Source organism: Artemia franciscana, chromosome 5, assembly GCF_032884065.1.
Source record: "Artemia franciscana chromosome 5, ASM3288406v1, whole genome shotgun sequence".
In the NCBI taxonomy this organism is placed as follows: domain Eukaryota; kingdom Metazoa; phylum Arthropoda; class Branchiopoda; order Anostraca; family Artemiidae; genus Artemia; species Artemia franciscana.
Window position 1 is genome coordinate 34,880,463 of NC_088867.1, and position 22,721 is coordinate 34,903,183.

General features: G+C 35.5%; 1 protein-coding gene across 2 annotated transcripts in view; it reads left to right on the top strand.

Moving 5' to 3' along the window:
* Positions 1-236: 236 nt before the first annotated feature.
* The window catches only part of LOC136027324 (uncharacterized), a 51,187-nt gene continuing 28,702 nt past the window's right edge, over positions 237-22,721 (top strand). For both annotated transcript variants that reach the window (XM_065704451.1, XM_065704452.1), the window contains exons 1-2: positions 237-301; positions 21,098-21,184. In XM_065704451.1, the coding sequence (XP_065560523.1) occupies positions 287-301; positions 21,098-21,184 (102 nt within the window). In that variant the 5' untranslated portion in view covers positions 237-286. The remainder of the gene's footprint in view (positions 302-21,097; positions 21,185-22,721) is intronic.

Genomic DNA, 22,721 nt, shown 5'->3' on the forward strand with positions numbered 1-22,721 from the left:
CTGGGGATCATTAAAACGACGTCACCTAATTATAAAGTGGCTAGAGGTAATTTTATTTTCGATAGTCTAAAGGAGTTTGAAAAGATGGTCATCGAAATTCTTTCTTCAATGTTTTATTTGACAGAAATATTAATTTTTTGACAAATACCAGGGCAAGCATGAAGCAAGCTACGTAAGTAATGGAAGTTTTATTTTCTTCTAATCTAAGCATTTTGATTTAGGTAGCACTAGTTATAACACGAACACAAAATCTTTCTATGAAGAACTACCACAATCTTCTGTCGGAATGGATGTTTTAAATGTAGGCTTAAAAGATTCGAACTATTTCTTATTCACATTTGGCCTATATTAGAAACTTATGTATATATTACAGTAAAAATGTCTGATAAGATGCAAAATTTCTTTTCTGCAGAGTAATGACTTGGTTTCTCATAGGCCTACTGCCGTAATATATACCCTAGCCTATTAAAAAGTCATCCTTATGACGTTTTTTGGCTATTCTGTAATAATCAAAGGTAAAAAGTCATCTGTAAGACTCTATTTAGGACAATATGCAAATGCATCATCCCTTGCTCTTTGTATTGAAGTTTAGGTAAATTTATGGCAGTTCATATTATTGATATCAATATGAGGTAAAATTCTAGTTAATTGACTTCTTGCTATCTTGGAAAGGGTTTAGGCTATCTTGGAAAATTTAGGAAGTGTATTTGCATATCTTTAAAACTTTATAAAATGGAATTGAGCAGTTATGAAGCTGAAAAAAAAATGTTGTATTTCAATTAAGCCAAAGATCTATTTTGCAAGATTTCACTTTTATAACACACATATTTTTAAAGGTCATCAAAGGTTAGGGCCCTCTAGAGAGAGAAGGAGTAGAGGTAGCCTAGTTGCTTCAAAATACCTTCCTGGGAAATACTTTAGTCTGAAGACCCATCTCTGAAAGTTTAATTTTCCTAACCTAAACCTTTCTGAGATAGCAAGAAGTCAATTAACTAGAAGTTTACCCCAATATGGTTATACAGTAAAATTCTAGTTAAGTGACTTCTTGCTATCTTGGAAAGGGGTTAGGTTAAGAAAAGGGAGATCATCAAAGATCAGGGCCCTCTTGAGGGAAAAGGAGTAGAGGCAGGTACTTCAAAATACCTTCCCCAGACACACTTTAGTCTGTAGAACCATCCCCTAAAGTTTCATTTTCCTAACCATACCCCTTTCCAAGATAGCAAGAAGTCACTTAACTAGAATTTTACTAATTATACTATATTATTAATACCTTTTATTACCTTATATTTCTGATAACTGATATTATTACCTTAAATTACCTTAAATTGCAGCTTGGAGCAATATAAGGATTATCCATCCTTGTGATGCTCCATGAAAAAAAGAATTCATTTGGTGTAGATTGTGGTTGTTGATCTAGACTCTTGTGGAAGACTCTACAGCTTCCCAATTGTAAAGGAACTCCTGTCAGAGCCATTCCCTATCAAGGTGGGACTTGAACATGTCAGTTGAAGTAGCAAAAACTGTTTCTTCAGAGAGCTGGTTCCACATATTGATGATTCTTTGGCTGAAGAATTGGCTTCTATGTCTACTTGTGGAACACTGCATGGAGAGCTTCAATGAATGTCCTCTAGTACCAGAATGCAAGGGCTGTGCAAAGAGACCAGGAAGGGTATTTTTAGAGAGGATTTTTTTGGTTAAAATAATGTCACCCCTTTTCCATTGGTATGTCAGCATTGGCAGCTTCAAACAATGTAGTCTTTCTTCATATGGAAATTAATTCATGTTGCTAACCATCTTAGTGGCATGATGCTGGACATCCTCAAGCAACTTCTTATCTTTTTTGAAGAAAGGGGCTGCCAATGACATTCTTACCTCCAGGTGTGGACATACAGGCACCTTATATAACTTCATAAGAACTCTAGGGTGTCAGCTGGAGATGGTTCTTTTTATGAAATCAAGGGTTTTATTTGCAAAAGATGAAACAGACTTAGCATGGCTGCTAAACTTAAATTGGGGATCTACAATAACCCCAAGATCTCTTTCATCAGAAACAGCAGAAAGGAAGTTGTCTTGAAGTAAATACTTATGATGCTTGTTGTGTTTGCCAAAATGGATTACATGGCATTTGTCAACATTGAAAGTCAGAAGCCACATCTTATATTATAATATCTTATCTATTATAATATATTATAATCTTATATATTATATTCTTATATTATAAGATTATATTATTTATAGCCTACCACATGATTACCAATAAAGTGAATATGCCACTTGATGCTCATTTTATGCTCTTTATGAATATAATAACTGCTTCTATTGCAAATTCAAGCACTTTTTGACCCAACCTTATGTTGTTGAAAACAACCAAGAAAACAGCAATGAGAAAACATAGCCTAGTAGTCAGAGCACCAGATTCTGTATCGTGCACCCACCCATGTTGGAAGGTATAAAAATTCTGAGGACAGATCCTAGGGTAGTCGACCATGCTGAAAACAAATATCATAGGGCGCATGTTCGCCGTTGGGGCGTTTTTAAGATATAGGCCAAATTTAGCCTATAACTAAGTGTGACAATTCAGGATTTTTTTGCAAGTTATTGGGTTGAGGAATCCGGCGTAATGTTATATCAATCAAAAGAAGAGATCTAGATCTAAAAGAATATGAGTTTTTTTTCTATTTACTGCAGTTTCAAAATAAGTGCTGTAAAATTCGATAAATATCTCAAAGAAAGGCTAAAAACTTGAAATTTCTTCAAGGTAACAAACTTTTTTTCATATTCAGAAAGAAAGTTCATTCAATTCTGTACAATGTGAGCTAAAAAATATAAACTATTTTTATTTTAAAAGGTCTACAATTTTTTTTGTTGTGTCACTGAAATGATCACTAGCGGTATCATGAAAAGGGACATAATTTTTTTTCTTCCTAGGGTAGGAATACTTTAAACTTCCTAACTGTTTAAAATTTTCAACTTTTACTTAAAAATAAAAATAGGTCTGACTAAAAAAAATGTTGATTAAAAAATGTGTTTTTTTGTTTTGGAATGGACAAATATGTTTTCTGGGGTACTAAGGTGTCTACAATTACCTTTTCGGGACCTGATTTGCCACTGATATGACTGAGATATTTACTACATGAAAGAATTCTGCTTTAGATGGATTCAGTTGGCACACTGGAGTTGTCTTACTTGGCCTGCCCGTAAAATTGGGTAATAGTAACAGATTAGGGACCTGTTGTAATTAAAAGTAAAAGGTATCAAATAAACTTAAAAAATATTCCTCATTTTCTTCTTCCAAGAATTCAGATGGGGCAAGGACTCCCTGCATGCCCTCCTCGTTCCACAGCAGGAGCATAAGCTGCAGCATCCTTTCATTTTTGAGCAGCTACAGTCTTTCCTGGATCTTCCACTTTTGCATCTGCAGTAAGCTTCCAGGCTTGATGCTTCTTTACAGCTTGAGACGACCACATCTACTCCCCCTTCAGCCATCTTCCATCCATGGAGGAGTAGATCTGGAATGCTTGGCTGAGCCTGTACTGATGACAAGGTTATCCATGTAGGGAATGGCTCTTCGTATGCGTGGCTTGAAGGTGTCATCAGAAGGTGGCAGTCTTCTCACATCTTGTTTCTGGCACCAAATGTAAGCCCTTACACTGGCCAGTGAATTGAATCCAGCCTGTTTACCGTACATTTCAATGACCAGGGATTTTGATAGGTTGTAAACTTCTCTAAACATGTCAACTGAAAGCTTCCCTTCTGCATCCTGGATCTGCTCCATCACAGACACCATTTTCAAGGCAAAAATTGTAGACGCCATGGTGTTTAAGAAAGAAGCTTTCCTGATGCCAAAGAAAAAGTTTGTTGTGTCACACCCTGACAGACAGTGCATAAACGGTAACACAATCTGCTCCTCTTTGGACAAGTGGTCTCCATCCGCCTGCTTGTGTACTTGGATAATGTAAGGCAGGAACTTCAAGAAAAGTTAGCTAAGTCCTTCAGCTTGAAGCTCTTCAAAAAAATGAACACAAGCTACTGCCACTTCTGTGTTGTTGGCATGCACATAATGCTATAAGTGTAATGGCTAGCGTGCTTGGCATGTGTTGTAAGGTGTTGGTCAGTCTCTTCATGGCTTGAGGACAACCATTCCTTGTAGTCACAGTCTTCTGGTAAAGTTGGACTGCAGCCATGCTTGACTAGAGACACTTTGAATCTCTCCTTGAACCCACCTGAGAGAAAAATTTTGAGTGTGTCCAGGAGCTGATCACCCATCTGCTCCCAGGTTTCATACAAAATTTTGAGGAGCCAGCTTTTTAGATGCTGAGCTTGCAAGTAAGGCATTCATTCTTCAATTGTGCTAAGAGTGAAAATCTGGAGGTTTTTCCCTTTCTCTCGTTGGTGTCTGCACGCTGATTTCAAGGAGATCAACTCTATGGTGTCAGTGAGCTTCCCAAACAGCCCGTTGTACCAATCTGCAACAATGTGGACTTCAGGAATACCCACTGGAAGATCATTCAGCAATGATAGAAGCAATCTTTCTGCAAAGGATTTGATGATTTCAAACCTTGCAGGCTGATATGACCTCATCTTCAACATTAGGTTAATGTTGTGTACTGTAGCTGATGTTGTTTCTTTGGATTTCCAAGTCGCCGGCCAAGCTGCAAGTCCTCCTTTTTTCTTAGCCAGTTCAACAGCACAGCTTTGTTCCCCGTCCTCATTTTCCAGCCAGAGGAGGTCTTGGTTGATTGTTGTGGAAGATGTTCAAAAATGGATGGAGGGAAAAGAAGAATCTTTTTTGTGAGGATCTTTGCAACTGCAATCTCCTTTTCTTTGCTGTAGCTTGACTGAGCAGTAATGATTCTCTTCAAGGCTGTTGCTTCAGAGCTCAGGAGATTGGTTCAAGGGACACCCTTCACTTTCTGAGTTTTTCTCTCTGAAGGGAAAGTTTGGAGTGCAACCTTTTTCACATTGTCTTTCCTGTTGCACAGAAAGTCCTTAACCACCTCTTTTCCTTTTGTGGCTATGCAAGTAATATCAGAAACAATCTTCTCATCGTCTACAACTTCTGAAGTCACAATATTCACTAGGTCAGAGTCCACTCTGCTGAACTGATTGCCACTTGTAGTGAAAATGTCTTGAACTCTATCTTGCAAAAGTTGTAATCGCGTCGTTGTCAACTGAATGTCTTCGTGATGTTTCAATGTCTTTGTGGATACATTGATTACTTGCAGGAAACCATAGCTAATGGCAGCAGAAATTGGCAAGGTGAGAATCCAAGCTTCAGTCTGTCTCTCATCCATTTGTTCTCCTATTATTCCAGCCGTCGTTTTCGCATCCTTGTTCACTGTACATTCCAGTATCTGATCAGACCAGGTGGCCATGAACCTGGTGTGCATTCTCTTCACTGTGAAGTATCCTTTCATGAACTTCTTATGTACATCAGGAAAGGTTTGTGGTAAACTTCGCATGTCTGATAGGTACTTTATGAGACATATTGTATACTGAGGATGGTCAGCTGCCGCCAAGTATGGCAACATCCAACCAGTTACTGTCAAATGAGACTCCCAGTCACAGTCTCATTCAGCATGAATGAATTGCATTGCTATTTCAAGTATTTCCAAGAACTGTCGCCAGAAAGCAAACTTGGGCGATGCATTTTGCAGGGTGTTGAAGGCATTCATTATGGGAGCCAAAGTAATTAAGGTATCGTTTGCCTCCTGAAGTGTAGTTTGCGCATTAGCACCATTTGCCAATGAAGTCCTGAATAACTCAATGACACTACCCAGCTGGTCCAGATGGGATAAGTCTTCTTGTGCTTCGGAGTAATACTCTTCCAACAACTCCCAGTAGAGGGCTAGCAAGACCTCGTACAGTATGTAGTAGGCATTGATAGCTTGGTAGTAGCTTTCACATGAAATACCTTTTCGCAAGTACCAGGAAGCAGCAGCTTTGCCTGCACTATAATCTCTTTGAGTCTGGAGCTGTCTTTTATCTTACCAACTGCCTTGAGATAGTTGAGCAGGAGGTGGAAGCCTCCCATCCATAGGATTACGTTTTTGAAGTCATCTGGGTATTTGCTTTTCACTCCCTGGCTAGCTGATAAATGAAGAGATTTTGCGTGACCACCATATCATCACATCCAACAGCTTTACTTGTCACCATGAACGTTCGCAGAGATTTTTCGACTGTTGCATGGTTGTTTGGTGCTTCATGAAGGAAAGGCAAGTAAAACACGTTGCTTTTAGGAACATTTTCCTTTGAGACTTCGAGACCATTTTCCTTTGAGACTGTATTTCATTATGAAATGATACATTAGATTCATAACTAACTTTTGTTCTTAAAACACACATTTCATCTGTGGAACATGTATTGCATTTTTTTAGAGTAAACACAGGTCAAAAAATATACATCAACTGGTCAGAGGTACAGCATAGATCATGTACCTTTGGCCACTTTGTGTTGTAATTTTGACTACTTTCATAAATAAGTACAAAAACAAACAGGAACACATTTACTACTTGTTCTCCAGCCAGTATCAACTATTCTAGATTATATATTGACAAATCAATTTCAAATCACAGATCTTCTGTTTGAGAGGCAGTCCCATGGGTTTTCACTAGAACTGGAAGTTCCAATACTAAATCTGATTGATCAATGTAACATGCCTTTTGATCAGTCCTTATAAATCTAAAGGAGTCATTATCACCTAGTTTCTTGTGATATTTAATTTTGTAAATTACTTTCATTAAGGCTCTTATTTCTGCAAAAAAAAAATTTACACTCCTTTTGCCAGCCTACTTTACAACACCAAAAGTGCTTTTAAAATTTCTATTTCTTTCAATTTTTTTTATCTTCCAAATTTGTGTCATATTCTTCATTATCATCCATCAGCAAATCAGTATTTGCGTCAGAATCACATGTTGAATCAACCTGAAGTAAATGTTTTTGTTTGTTTTTTTATCTTGGCCTACCTGATTCACTTTTCGTTTTCATCTTCTGCTTAGCTTATCAATCAGCTTCCCGCCAGGTAGCAGGTTACTAAACAAAATTCCTATTATCAGGTACACTCGCTAAAAAAGTTGCAGACCCCCCAGATGCAATAATTTAAACTTTTTTTCTTAGCTCAATGTGTTACCACTGATAACCAATCATCTAATTGGTTATCAGAAGCGGATATTCCTATTATATGATATTCCTATCTCCAATATCCAATGATGATAGCCTGAATGAAACCATGATTACTGTCTCTGAGTCCCCAATCCCTGAAACTGATAACCTGCCAAATGAGGATTTTCAGACAGTGGGCAGAAAACAGAAATGAAAAAAGCCTTCTATGAGTCCTCCTGAAATAATTCGACTCTCAAACTCAGTCCCAGCTGTGGAGATAAAGGACAAACCCATTATCCTTTTTACTCCAACAGTAAAAGATCAATCTTTCTCTATCAAAAATATTGTTAATATTAGAATGGATCTTTTCCAAGCTTTTAGATGTAGCTTCACTGTGAATGTGAACAGAGATGGTTCACTAACAGTTATGTCTCTAGACAGAAATGAAGCCTGCAAAGCACTTAGCTAACAAAAAATTGGCACTATCCCTGTTACACCTGAATGGTGGAAACGAACCCTGAAAAATTCTCAGAAAATAGTGCTGTACAACATACCCTTAGAACTGTCAACTGATGACTTGAAAAATGGTCTTATGAACAACAAGGGGGAAATGCTGGAGGTTCTGGATGTTCATTGTATGGGCAAGCTAGATTCTAAGGGAACAAGAAGTAGTAAGAGTGTCCTCTTTATCTTACCTGCTAGTTCCCAATTTGACTCGGTTTTCCTTTTTTGGTCAGCAAAAAGCTCATAAAATATACCAAGAAAAACCTTTCCAATGCTCAAAATTTTTTAAGCTTGGTCACTCATCTAAGTATTGTTCTTCTTCTGAACCAGGGTGCCCTAATTGCCTTGGTAATCACTCCTTGTCTACAGAAAGTAGATGTTCTGAAGTGCCTATATGTACAAACTGTGATGGTAGACATCAATCAACAGATCGCAATTCATATCCTAAATATGTTCAACGAGCTAAAGTTTTAAGGATTGCTCTTCAAGAAAATGTCCCTTTCCCTATAGCTGCAATGGAGCTGGCCAAGCTCTCCAAAGTACCATCAGGTCCAAGAGTTAATGAGGCCAAGGAAGTGAATTTAGCCCTTCCTCAAAAACCTTGGCTAAAGGTCCACAAGAACAACCAAAATCAAGCACTCATACCTCCTACTGAGACTTTTTACCCTCTGTTGGCTAAGGAGCATCCCAAGGTGGCTGAAGCTAGTCCATCTTTCAACAATCCTAAATCTTGGTCTGAAAGAGTGGCAGCTTTTCCTAATATTTCTACTCAAGCCATCACTATGCAAGATAGAGTCGGACCTCATATTACTAATTTAATTAAATATGTTGCATCAGTGGACTTAATCTTACAATCAAATATGGCTAAAGATAAAAAAGCCAGTATAACAAAAGAAATTGCAGAACACTACTTTTCCAATTCTATTTTCAATGAAATAGGAACAGAATTATCATCCATTCTCTCAAAGTATCATGCATGTCACCTATTCAGCTCTTCCTATGTTAGCTAAGCTGCAGATCCTACAATGGAATTGCGTCTCTTTAAATTCAAATAAACTTGCTGATCTTATCCAATGTGCAAATGATAATAGAATTGGAATTATTTGTCTACAAGAGACTAATCTTCATCAGTACAAGAAAATCAAAATGCCTGGATACAAGTGCTACAGGAAAGATAGATCAACTAACAGAAAGGGAGGGGGTGTGGCAATCTTTGTTCATGTTTCAATCCAACACTCCCCTCAACCCTTAACTATCTACAGAGATGAAATAGATGTAGGTATAATAATTACCTTAGCCAATAGTAACCATCTTGCCATAAAATCCTTTTATAATCCATGTGGGAGTAAGGACATCCAAAGTATCTTGGAAGCAGAATTATCAGTTAATAATACCTTTATTTTTGGTGATTTTAATGCCCATAGTCCTCTCTGGGAACAATCAGCGGGTAGCAACAAAGCAGGAAGAGGAATATGAGTACATATTATCCAATTTTCCAGACACCTTGATTTTCACTCCGTTTGACTTTCAGACCAGGTATAATATTTCTTCTAACTCTTTCTCAACTATAGATTTGCTTCTAGGTCCTTCTTCATATTATGATCTAGTTCAAATGGTGAAGGTGTCGTCTCTTCAATCTGATCGCTGCGCAATTCTTCCATCATTTCAAGATTTATACTACACTCCCAAACCCTATGTCCCTACATCTATTAACTCCAAAGGTAATTGGTCCCTTTTTCGTGAGATATTAAATGAAGTAGATTTTTCCTTTGTTTCTCCTAATTATGATATTAATGCCATTGAGTCTAATTTGAGATCAATCCTGCTGGAGTCAGCTAAATTGGCAATTCCAATGACAAGGGTGCATTTTTACAATGGCTCCAAAAGACCCAAAAATTGGTGGAATGATGAGTGTAGGGTTGCAGTTCTGGCAAAAAGAAAGGCTCGTAAAATGCACCAAAATTTCAAAAGCACCCATCTCAGTCAACAGCAATCTCTTATAAGCAGTCATGTGCTAAGGTGAAACTACTTTGCAGGAGAGCTAAACAGAGTACATGGCTGAATTTCAGCTCAAGTATCAGTTTTAGAACCCCAATTTCAAAGGTTCACAATTTCATTAGCCAACTAAATACTGGAAAGCAGGCTAATGATGACCCTAGATATGATATCATTCAGGATGGATATCCAATTGTCTCAGATAAAAAAAAAGACAGATCTGTTTACTGGTATTTTTAAAAATGATAGCTCAGATTTTCATACCATCCGACTTCCTTTTTGTAATCTTCCTCTTACCTGTTCTTACAAGGGTACTCTGATGAAACCTTTTTCCCAAGATGAATTTTGTGTAGCACTTAATTCTCTTAACATCAAGTCTTCCCCAGGTTATGATGGTATTTATATGAAGTGGATTCTTGAGTCCCCAAAGGTGGTTCATACAGCCCTCTTAAGTCTTTATAATCTTATTTGGTCAAGTCAAAAGTTCCAGATGCTTGGAAGATTGCTCAGGTATTTCCAGCTTTAAAACCTTCTTATTCATCTAGTGACCTTAAGTCTTACCGTCCTATATCAGTATTACCTTCCTTTAGTAAAGTTCTGGAAAGGCTTGTCTTATCAAGAATTGAGTGGTTTTCTGAAGTCAACAATCTCTTTCCTAGTGAACAAACAGGTTTCAGAAAAGGACATTGCTCTTTAGATAACATTACCCGGCTAGAAATTGATGTTTGTAACTCTCTTAAAATAAGACATGTCACAATGGCTGTTCTTTTTGACTGGTCGAATGCCTATGGAAACGTAGTCCACAATAAATTATTGGAAATCCTAATAAATCTTGACTTCCTGTATTCTTTTATAAGTTTTATAAAGTCTTTTCTAACTGATAGATATTTTTATGTTCAAGTAAATCAGTCTAGAGGTGAGCAATGTCCCATTACGAGAGGACTTCCTCAAGGTGCAATATTGAGCCCTCTTCTATTCAACTTGTATGTTTCTGAATTTCAAGTATCTCATGCATCATTTGGCCTTTATGCAGATGATTTGATTATTTGGAAGTCGGGAAGGGATATTGGCCTTCTTCAAAGCCTTATTCAACAGGATATAAGTTCAGTCCAGAGATTCTCTTTAGCATTTGGCTTCCCAATCTCAATCAGTAAAACTAAAGCCATTATATTTACTAATGGTACTGCAGATCCTCCTAATCCACTGACAATTTTCTCAAGGGAGATCCCGTATTGCAATTCAGTGAAGTTACTTGGTTTATTAATGGATTCTAAAATGCAGTGGTATGAATATATTAATTCTTTGAAATCTCTGATTATTCAGAGACTTTGTATTTTAAAGAGACTTGCTGGAAGTAAGTGGGGATGTCACCCAAAAATTATTTTGGATTTTTACAAATTATATATTCGTTCAAATATAGAATATGGGATTCAAATTTTTTCAGCTTGTCCTCCATCCTCATTCAAAATCCTTGAATCTTTACAAAATTCTGCTATTCGAATAGCTTTGGGTGTGCATAAGCATACTCCTCTGTCAAAGTTAAGAATACTGTCGGGATTGGTGTCCCTAAGTGAAAGAGCATCCAGTCTAAGGATAAAATATTTCTCGCAAATCCAGGCTTATGGAGCCAAGCATGCTGTATATGCACATACCTTTGCTGAGAAGTCAGCCTGTCCCAATGCCCATTCATCATGGAATCAGTTTCAACTGGAGGTCTCAAACTGGAATCAACATTCGCTTTATGCATATCCCTTTACTGAGTCCCCCCATGGGAAATGAGTCCTCCAAGCTGGCAAGTAGAACTTATTTCTATTAGTAAAGATTTGATTCCTAATTACGAGATCCAGACTATTTTGGCTGAACACATCTCAAAGGCTTACCCCAACTATAGAAAAATATATACAGATGGATCTGTCCAGAGGGAAAGAGCTGGAGCAGGAGCATGTATCCCATCCCTGAATTTGAACATCTATTCTCCTCTCCAATTGGGATCTTCTATCTTGTCTGCTGAATTATGTGCCATCCGCCTGGCCTTGGATGCACTTATAAATTATAACATGGAATCTGAAAATATACTCTGTCTCTCTGACTCTACATCAGCATTACTATTGATCCAAAATATTAATAGAATTGCTAATGACAAGGATTTATTTAATATTAGAAGACAGCTTCTTAATCTTAAGATCAAAGAAACTGAAGTTTATTTTCAACATGTTCCTAGTCATAAAGGTATCAAATATAATGATATGGCTGATTCTCTAGCAGCAAAGGGTTCCATGTTATTTCCTAGTCCTTCCTCTGACCTCAATTCACGAGATATTATCAGGCAAAGATCCAAAGTTAATCACAGTAAATTAATGTTATCTCCATTTCATACAAGATTAAATACAGTGCTATATTACCGGCTGAAATCAGGTGCCCTACTTCTAAATAATTTGTTATTTAATTGGAAGCTACATCATTCCCCTTTATGCCGAATCTGCTTTTCAGCAGAGGAAACAATCCAGCATATATTATTTGATTGCCAGGCTCAGAGTGAGGAGACTGTTGCTCTTAAGCGTTTATGCTCCTTGGCTAAGATTCCAAATACTTATACAGCTATCCTGGATTCTAACCTGCCATGGGAAATTGATCGTAAGATATTTAAGGCAGCAATTGATACCTTAAAGAAGAGAAATATTGTTTAATAAAGATTAAAGCTTGAAGAAGTCAATTTTTAAAAGGACGTGGTTTATCCATAGTTTTTGATTGTGCAGAAGAGAGCGGAAATGAGTAGGAAGAGCTGTATTGGTACCGGCCGGCCTAGTGGCCTTAAACTGCTGGGGAGTCAGGTAGCTCAGGTACTCGCACTTCCCACAATCAATAACAGTGTATTATTGTTCATTATTGCATATATTCATTGTTTGCAGACTGGAGGAGAATAGCGCTTTCAGTGGCTAGTTATTCTGGAGAAGAAGTCAAAGAGGTGAAAGGACTTGTTGTTAGTCCATATACCTCCCTACAATTTTTGGAACTGGAACTGGTGTTCGGAATTAAACGTGCTTCCTTTTTTAATATAAAAAAAATACTTTTTCTTGAAAAAATTTTGAGTTTAAACTTTTCTGTTAGAAATTTGTTGACAAAAATCTAATTTTTTCTGAAACTGCAGTAAAAAGTGTACAATTTTTTTTTATGAAACAAAAATCATGTTCGTGTAGCCCCAAGTCTCTTCTTTCTATTGATATAAGAGTACGCTGGATTTGACAAATCTTATCTGTAAAAAAAATTTTGAATTGTCGAGCCCCATTATAGGCCAAATTTGATGTTTTTGGCCTATATCTCAGAAACGCCCCAATGGTGAACATGCGCCCTACGATATTTGTTTTCAGCATGGTCGACTACCAGGGGATCCACCCTAAGCATTTTTGTACCTTCCGGCATGGGTACTAATCGAAATAAGCGAGATACAGAATCTGGCGCTCTGACTATAGTATTATTTGTATGGCTGATAACTAATATTTTAATTAGAAATTTGTCATTTTTAAGAGCTCAAAAAGTGCTTAAATTTTAATTTGCAATAGAAGCAACTATTATATTTGTAAAGAGCATAAAAAAATCCATCAGGTGGTATGTTCACTTTTATAGTAAGTCAGTAATATGAACTGTCATAAATTCACTGAAGTTTAATTCTCATTGCAATTTTTCAACCTCATTTTTCACACCACAAATCTTTAAAACATCTGACACCTTTTTTGAACTAGATAACCCAGACTTCCTTTAGTTTAGAATCAAATAAAATGCAGACACCTGTTAGCATAATTAAGAGAATAAATATTCCACAAAGCCTAGGCTAATTGAAAACAGAATATAATTTAAATTGACACATTAATAAAATCTTAAAAAATTGATTGATTGCTTGATTTGACTATTGGATTCACCCCCCATGAAACTTCAGTGTTTTTGTAAACTATTATGCTTATGAAGCTCATTTGTTCAAGCTCCTTTACAGGGATTCTCATCAGGGGGTCATTGTTGACCTCAGCTGGATTTTCAAAAATATTTAAGTAATTATCATCTTTTTTCTAGAAATAGAAATATATAATTACACACCTACAATGTATTAAAAGTCATTTGTATGACTTTATTCATGTTTGTTCTATAAAAATGTGATGTAGGCTGTAAAAAGTTGTCTTTTTGACTTTATTCATGTTTGCTCTGTAATAGTATGAAGCATAAAAAGTCATTTGTATAGCTTTATTTGCATTTACTCTATAATAGTGTGAGGTATAGAAAGTTAGAGAAATCACGATATTGTCTTCTGTTTAACTTTATACTGCATTCTAACTAGTAGTAGGCTAATTGATAAGATTCTAATGCTGAAATATGAACATTTTTTCTATTAAAAAAAAGTCATCTGTAAAACTTTTTGTTGTTTTCTCTATGTATCAGTGGGTTAATATGATTTCTTCTGTATGACATTTTAGTAGATCACTTAAATTAAAGGAGAAAAACAAAAAATCATCTGTATAACTGTATTTAGGTTGCTCTATACATGAAATCATATGGGCATAGGCTATAAAAAGTCATCTGTATGATTTTTTGTTTTTTTCTCTATGTATCAGTGGAGTAATATAATTATTCCTGTAGTAGATCATATAAATTAAAGGAGAAAAACAAAAAGTCATCTGTATAATTGTATTCATACTTCTCTATAATAATTTGATGTTTGAAAAATCATATTGAAGTCATTTTAAAATTCTCCATGTTTGGAGGAAACATAATATTGTCTTTTGTTTGACTTTATAGTGGTTTCTGTATTAGAGCAAATGACAATATTTGCTGCTTAGTACATAAAAGACCAATGACTTTAACAGTCAAAGGTTGCTCACCTGTTTCCCATTCAACACTCTTTCCAACCATTTCCAGTTCCAAAAATTGTAGAGAGGTAAATTTGTCTATCATCAAGTCCTTTCAACTCTTTAAATCCCTCCTTCAGACAGACTAATACATAACACAGACTTAACATAACAGCATTGTTAAACTGCAATCTAAGTCAAATCTGACATACATTCTGAAAGGGATTGATCTATCATTAATAAGCTATGCAGACGATGTACTTAATCTGAGCTGCCTCCTTTGTGGTTTAGAGGAGAATTTTAGTTTAATGAAAGAAATCAGTTTAATGAAAAGAAATCAGATGTGTTGTTGTTTAATGCTAAGCAAGGGTCTGCTGTTGATGTCAGGCTGGGTGGTGCTACTGTTCAGCTTGCCAAACACATAGTTTATTTGGGGATCCTTATTGGTTGGTCTATGCTTGAAATGCATCATCTTTTGCAGAGTCATCTGCAGAAATGGATCTCTTGAGCATATAGCCATGTTGTAGTTTATTGGCAGATTTTGACCCATCTGTATAAAGCAATGGCACTACCCCATTATCTTTATTTACGTCCCTTTTGGAGGATATTCCAAAATGAAGATAAGAATGAATTGTGGTCTACATATTATAAATATGCAAAGTGCCACTTACAGCTTCCACCATGGACAAGTAACCGTATTATGACAAGTTGGTATGGGATTATGAACCCTAATGAAGCGATAATAGCCCAGATCGCCGGATATAACTCTAATATTGTTACTCATCCTTGGGCAATTGTTTTGAGGAAATAGGTTTTGTTTTTTGTAGTTAGATATCCATTTGTTCTTTATTTTTCTTGTGTTTGTGTATTCTTTTGTAGTGTGTTTTTTGCTTTTTTGTCTTATACTCCATCTGTTTCTTTTGACGGGAAATAAATTTATACATACATACATACTAGCCACTGGAAGCACTATTCTCCTTCAGTAGCAAACAATGAATACACACTATTATATACAATAATATATTATTATTGATTGTGGGAAGTGTGGGTATCTGAGCTACCTTTCATCAGTATTTTAAGGCCACTAGGCCTGTCAGTACCAATACAGCTGTTCCTACTCACTCCCATTCTCTCCTGCACAATCAAAATCTATACATAAATCATCTTCTTTTAAATTGACTTCTTCATTCTCTAATAATCACTAAGCAATGTTTCTCTTCTTTAATATATCAATAGATGCCTCAAATATCTTACAATCAATATCCCAAGACAGGTTAGTATTCAGCATAGCTGTATAAATATTTGGAACCTTAGCCATAAAGCAGAAACGGTTTAAAGCAATAGTCTCCTCACTCAGAGCCTGGCAAACAAATAATACATGCTGAATCATTTTGTCTGATGAGAAGCAGACTCAGCATGAAGGGGAATGATGTAGCTTCCAATTAAATAACAAGCTATTTAGAAGAAGAGCACCTTATTTCAGCTGGTAATATAGCACAGTATTTTAATCTAATATAGAACAGGGATAAAATTCGTTTATTGTAGTAGATATTAGATCTTTGCCTGATAATATCTCATGAATTGAGGTCAGAGGAAGGACTAGGGATTAACATGGAAGCCTTTGCTGATAGAGAATCAGCTATATCATTATATTTGATGCCTTTTTGACTTGGATCATGTTGGAAATAAATCTGATTGCCTTTAGTCTTAAGATTAAGAAGCCGGCTTTTAATATTATATAAATCCTTGTCATTGGCAATTTTACTAATATTGGAGCAATAGTAATGCTGATTTGGCATCAGAGACACAGAGTATATTGTCAGATTCTATGTTATAATTTATTAGTCAATCCAGGGCCAGTTGAATGGCACATAATTCAGCAGACAAAATAGAAGATACTAATGGGAGAGGAGAATAGATGTTCAAGTTCAGGAATGGGATACATGCTCCTGCTCTCTCCCTGTGGACAGATCCATCTGTATACATTTTCTATGACTAGTCTATGCCTTTGAGATCTGTTCAGCCAAAATAGAGGGTGATGCTCTAATAATTATATCAGCTGTTGAAAAGTGTCAAACCTGCCAAACAACCCATGCACAGCTAAGAACATTTGAAGAGCAAGAATCCCATCAAATAAAGACGGAGATAGATGCTATCCAAAAATACAGACATCCATTCCAAAAGTCTGAAGGTACATCAACACCTAGGAAATATAAGGAGTGCTATTTTTGTGGAGGAATGTACTCGCCCAGCCAAGTTTGTCCTGCAAGAGGCAAAGCGTGCTCAAAGTGTAAAAAGCTAAACCATTTTGCATGCGTGTGTAAAAGCAACAAATCTGTCAAGGCAGTAACAGAGCTCAAGGATAACCCAACCAATAACTGCGATGAAGATGACAATGTCTTTTTATATGCCATAGAAAACGAAATCCATAATGACATTTTTTTTTCGATTTTTTTTTTGAATAAAAATTTTATTCAAAAAAATATTTTTGAATAAAAAAATTTATTCAACAAAAAAAAAAAATTTATTCAAGAATAATTCCATAAACATAGGTACAGGGGAATTTGGATTGAATTCAATTTATGATAATTTACTGAGGTCAAATAAAGGAAATATCTGAATATGAAACTGATCATCTGAATATCTGATACTGAATATGGAACTATATTACAAAGAAATAGAAAGCACCTATCAAATACACTATTCTCAACACTCATATAGGAACAGACAGTAGAGAGAGCATGATATATTCACAACACTTACAAACAATCCGAAGTCCATCACATCCCATGCAGATGCTTCACCACCTACCACATTATTCAGTACAGCCTCACCAAACAAATCCATTGCTGGTACCACTGATAGCCCACCCCAGACGAAGACATTGAGTCAGAGGAGAAGTCAGTGACCAAAACCGGATACTGACGGCAAATCAAGCCACCAAATAAGCTAAACCTGTGAGCTTATGAAAACGTGTAATTAGTGCCCCAGTTTTTCTCAGTTCCATGTTCAAGCAGTGCCATAGTGGAGCTCATCACATACATGTTATTGGTTATGTGTTGATTATAGAATTTCGAGAAGCAATCCTAGCGCCTTCTCTGTTGGCTCTTTTATAATTAGTGATAATAAGTGACAGTGGCTCTAATATAGGTGAAGGAGGATGTAATATCATGCCTGTGGGTTATGCTAGCGCCAGCTTGCTTTGCTTGTGTTGCTTGCTTGCAGTGCTTTATTATGCTTTTTGTTATAGGTGCCCGGGGTCAATAAATTAATCATCCAGTAGAATCATACAGTCCTGTGGTGAGTTTACTAGTAGCAGTAACAATTCAATGGAAAACTGACAAGCTTATCCATCTGGCTAAGCCCAGAAGTTATTCCATAATGAAATAAACTTTCAGGAATAGATTTAATCTACATCAGGTTTTTTCTATTGTTACAATCATGACACCCAAGTGTCTTTGGGCCCATGACATGAACAGCTTTGTTAAATTCAAACATGCAAGATACAGAGGTAAATTATTGTTTTTAATAGCTAATTTTGCATTGAATCAGCATAAAAAAGTACTCCCATTAGAACCAACCAATGATTAAAGGCAATTTCATTTGAGTCAACTTTTTTATGACTTCTGATAAAACTAACTGAATTGCATTTTCAAGTGATATTGTTTTTTTTTAATGTGGGCTAAATCAAATAGGGTTGGTTTATAGGGGTCCGAGTTGCAAAAGGGTTGAGTTAAATGAGGATGGCAATGCACAGGGATTGATTTGAATAGAAGTTGAGTTAGATACAGGTTAGATTGCACAGGAATTGAGTTTAATGAGGGTTGAGTTGTAGTGGGGTTGAGTTAAAAGGGGGTCGAGTTGCATGAGAGTTGAATTGAACAAGGTTTCAATTAAATGGGTTGACTTAAACAAGGGTTCAGCTGTATGGGAACTAAATAACGCTTCCAAGAATGGATTTGCAGGCCAAAGTGTGTTCTAAGAAGGTGTACTAAAGTTTCTACATCTACAACTTTCCTTCATGTATAATACTGAGAAGGTCGCTTCTTGTTCTTTCATATTTTATCCTATATTGATGCTAAAAAATCGGTATAGTCTTGTCTTAACAAATTAAGCTTTTTATGTTTGAAATAACTTACTAGTAAAATTCTGGATTTGACCTTTAACAAACTCTGGCATACTTTTTGTTTGTAGCAGACTTGAACCAAAATTATGGTTTAATTATTTTTTTAAAGGCCAAATTACTTTTGACTGTCTTCCATGCAATATGCTTAGCCTTGGAAATGGAGAAAGAGTAGAGATAGGAGCTTGAAAGAAATTCCTTGTGGAGCATAATTTAGGGTCTGAATTCATTCTGGAGTATTCCATCTCATAACTGAACTGATTTTTTAGATGCTGGGAAGCACATCATCTAGAACTTTGATGACCTCTTGCCAATGTATTTATATAGAGGTGGATAACACCGAGTCCCCTTCTAAATTAGATGCAGTTACAACAAAATTCTTACTTTATTCTTATTAGAGAAAATCTATTTAGTTTTTTTTATGTTTTTATCCCCGCTCCTCTCAAGGCTTGAATAAAGCCTTAGTATATATTCAAAAGCCTTTCATTTTACTTATTTTCTTTCTTTTTTTTCGCATTATGGCGTTGTTTTCAACAAATTACATTATATGACAAACTTGTGTCTCTTGCAGAACGATTTCCAAAATATTATTTAAAAGTATCCATGTACCTGGATTACCAGGGTATAATGGACACTTGGTACTGGTAATCTTGACAATGGTGCACATGATACCCTTGGTTGTTCAAACTAGAAATAAAAGAGTAGATAACTGAGTATTTGTTTGGTTTATATTGAAATTTTCACAAATATATTTAAAAAATAGGTTTGGTCTGACAATTTAGTCAATATTTTACTATAGGCCTAGTGTGGCCACTTTGAGCAATTGCAACTGTTTCATATCAAAGTGGTGCAAGTTCTGTTGAGAAGCAAGCCATTCTGCTAGTTGAATAGTGCCACCAGGAAAGGATGAGGCTCGTTTTTCATTTTTATTCTGGCGTTGTCGAATATATGGTTCTGATCCATGTGCAGGAATTCCATGAATGGCACAACTCTTTTCAAATAGAATATCCTGTAGTAATATTCCTCCTGTGACATAATTCTGCCGACTGAGTAGGTGGGAATTTTCCCTGCTTTTCTCTTAAAGACAAGGACTTTGTCACCAGTTTTATATCATCGTATTCGAAGTTATCTGTAATCTCTGCATGCATGCCTCAATTATACAAGCGACCTAGTTTGGACTCTTCTTCTCTTTTTGTCAAAACTCGAGGCTTATTTACCTTTTTCTTGGTTTGCTCTGCCTTCTTATATCTCATCTTTTTCTTTTCCTTGGTCTTTTCTGTCCAATCAGCAAAGTTTTCATCAATTGATTATTTACAGACGTGTCAGCAGCTATAATACTTTCGGTCCTATTGTACTTGTTAGCATTGCTTATGGTACTGATTCTAGGATAAAGAGAAGTCTGTCTAAGACAGACATTTGCACACACAGACATATCTCCTGCTTATTCTGGACATGGAGAAGAATATGTGTTTGGTGGAGATAGATTTTCTTTTTTCAAGAGGATTTAAACTTGGTGGAGCTGATTCTGTTTTAAGGTTTTGGTTGACCTTAGATAAGTTCTTGCCATTTGAAACAGAATTATATGTTATAATCTAAGTGTAGAGCACCGCATAATCTCGTCATCTAGTCAAATTGTTCTGTGGTAGTTGGGGTTAGAGTCAGATGGTTTCTGGTGACTGGCGTACTGAAAAAAAGGTTTGCTGAAGTCCTTTATTATGCCTTTATAATTTTTTTCGCATGGTTATAAAAATGAATTTTCGTGTAAGCATGATTTTTAGGAAACAGTTGTCATTAAAACTATTATAATGGGGGTGAAGAAAAATTACAACGGTTGAATAAAACATTCAAATGATCTGATTAGTTTACTATGGAACATCCTTGGTATTTGTTAAGGTGATAATCAGACACATTTCTCTTGGATCATTCAAGGGGATTGATACATCATCAATTTTGAGTGTAAAGTCACATTACAGTGTGGCATCATTGTAACTTTCTCATGGTTATAAGAGTAGATTTTACATAATCATAAATGTTGAGAGGAGATCAAAAATTTTTAGAAATTGCCAAACTCTGACTCCATGCTGTAAAATTGGCCAGCTGTTAAGCAGAAAAATAGACTAATTTCTAACAGACTTGACATCTTGCCTGTTGTACTTATTTGTGTATCATTACCCTATGAGTTAAGAGGATGTTAATATACCAAAATCTACATACAAGCCATTGATGTGAGCATAAATATACAATTATGATGAATAATATACAAAAAAATATATACAAAAACTATATAATAATAAAATAAGAAATATATAAAAAATATATAATTAAGTATCAGCTGTATTGACTCATCAGTACTTTGAAAATATTGAAAAGTGGAACTGGACGCAATTTACGGAACCCTTTTTTTCTTGTTATACATAGGCAACAGCTGATTACTCACGGATGAATTTTAGGTGACAGTCTGTATATTTTTCTGTTTAATTTCAAAATTGTTTCAATTTAACAGAATTATATCTATTAATGAATTTTGTTTTTCTTTTAGTTATCTAAAGAAGAAAAGGAAAAGATAGTCAATGAGAGAATCGAGGCAATTAGAAAGAAAAACGAGCTTTTAAAGAAGCGTTATGAGGTAAGTCTTTTTTCTTTTTTTTTTCTTTTTTTTTTGTGAATATACAATTTTTTCGCATGCCTTCCCTAGGTTTGGTTCTAGAGGCAATCATAATTTTTTCAATTTTTCCCTTTATTCATGGAAGACAAATATGGACCTTGTATATCATTGGAAAATAATTTATATCCTCCCTGCTTATGGGTTGGTTTTAATGGAAGGTATGATATTATTTTGTTAATGTATGAGCAATTATAAATATTCCACAAAGCCAAAATAGGTCTCAATTAATCTGTTTTCTTTTATTCCAGTTGTAAGCTGAGTTTTAAAATTTACCAAGCAATTTAATTTTTTGTGTTCAATAGACCCTATTCTGGCCTGTAGAAAAGTTCACTTTATTTTTGTTTTTTTCACGGGGTTATTAGCAATGTTTTGCAATGCTTAATTTAGTTTCTTTAACCAACTTACGTTATTTCTTCACGGTACAAAATGTTGAGCCTTTTTATAGAAGCACAATCAATAGGTAAATAATGATTTTCAGGATACCCTGTTGGGGAGGGTGGAGTTGATGCCCTCCTTATAATAATGTTTGAGATTTGCTTCGAAGCTTAAAATTTTCAGAATACACCACTAAGAAAAAAAAAAAAAAAAACTAAAAGCAATATGAATATATCTCTTTTATTAACACTTGTTGATAAAGTGGATGTGGAAGATGACTGGTACCCCTCATGTTTGACACTCTAGTGGAAAGAGTGATTTAAGTGTTTTGAAGTCCTATAAGTAGGCTGTAAATAAAAAGCAAAAAATAGAAATGAGGATGCGATAATATCACTGAAGTAAGCAAGAAAATAAATAAGTGATTAAAACGTAAGTATGTAAAATAAAAAAGCAGTGAAAAAAGTAAGTAATGTTTTTAATTAAGACTCATGAGAGCCATTTTGATTTCATGCAACCTTAAATTGTATATTTTTAATAGAACTTTGTTCTGAATTTTTCTTCAAACTTTTGGAAATTCTATAGTAGCCTATTAAAGAAGTCTGGAATTTTTTAATTCCTGTATTAATTATTTATGTTCGCTACTTTGAATTTCTTAATGAATGCTTGCCTTATTGATTACTAATTCATTAGTTTTTAGGAGCATTAAGACCTATATAGAGATTCGGCCAATTCAATGAATTACTTTCCAGTGGAAATTTTACATAAGGAGAATTTGCCAGAATTCATACACGAAATATGTTTTATTTGTCTTTCTTTCTCGTTGGCGACTTCATTTTACATGTGGAGATGCTCTAGGGAAATTTTCAGCGAAGTTGGAATTCTCTGGAGGATTTTTACGCCAGGGGGATTTCCCACGGGAGAAATTCTCCATGGGGGAAATTATCACCAGCAGAAATTACCCATGGAAAATTTTTCCACGAGAGAGACTTTCCATTCGGGGGCTGAGGGATTTCTAGGAAACATTTTCCACACAGGGGGAATTCTGCCATGACCTGAAAAGCGATCAGAAACTAAATAAAAAAGGAGTTTCTTCAAATGAAAGCATGCTAAGGAGTATTTTTCA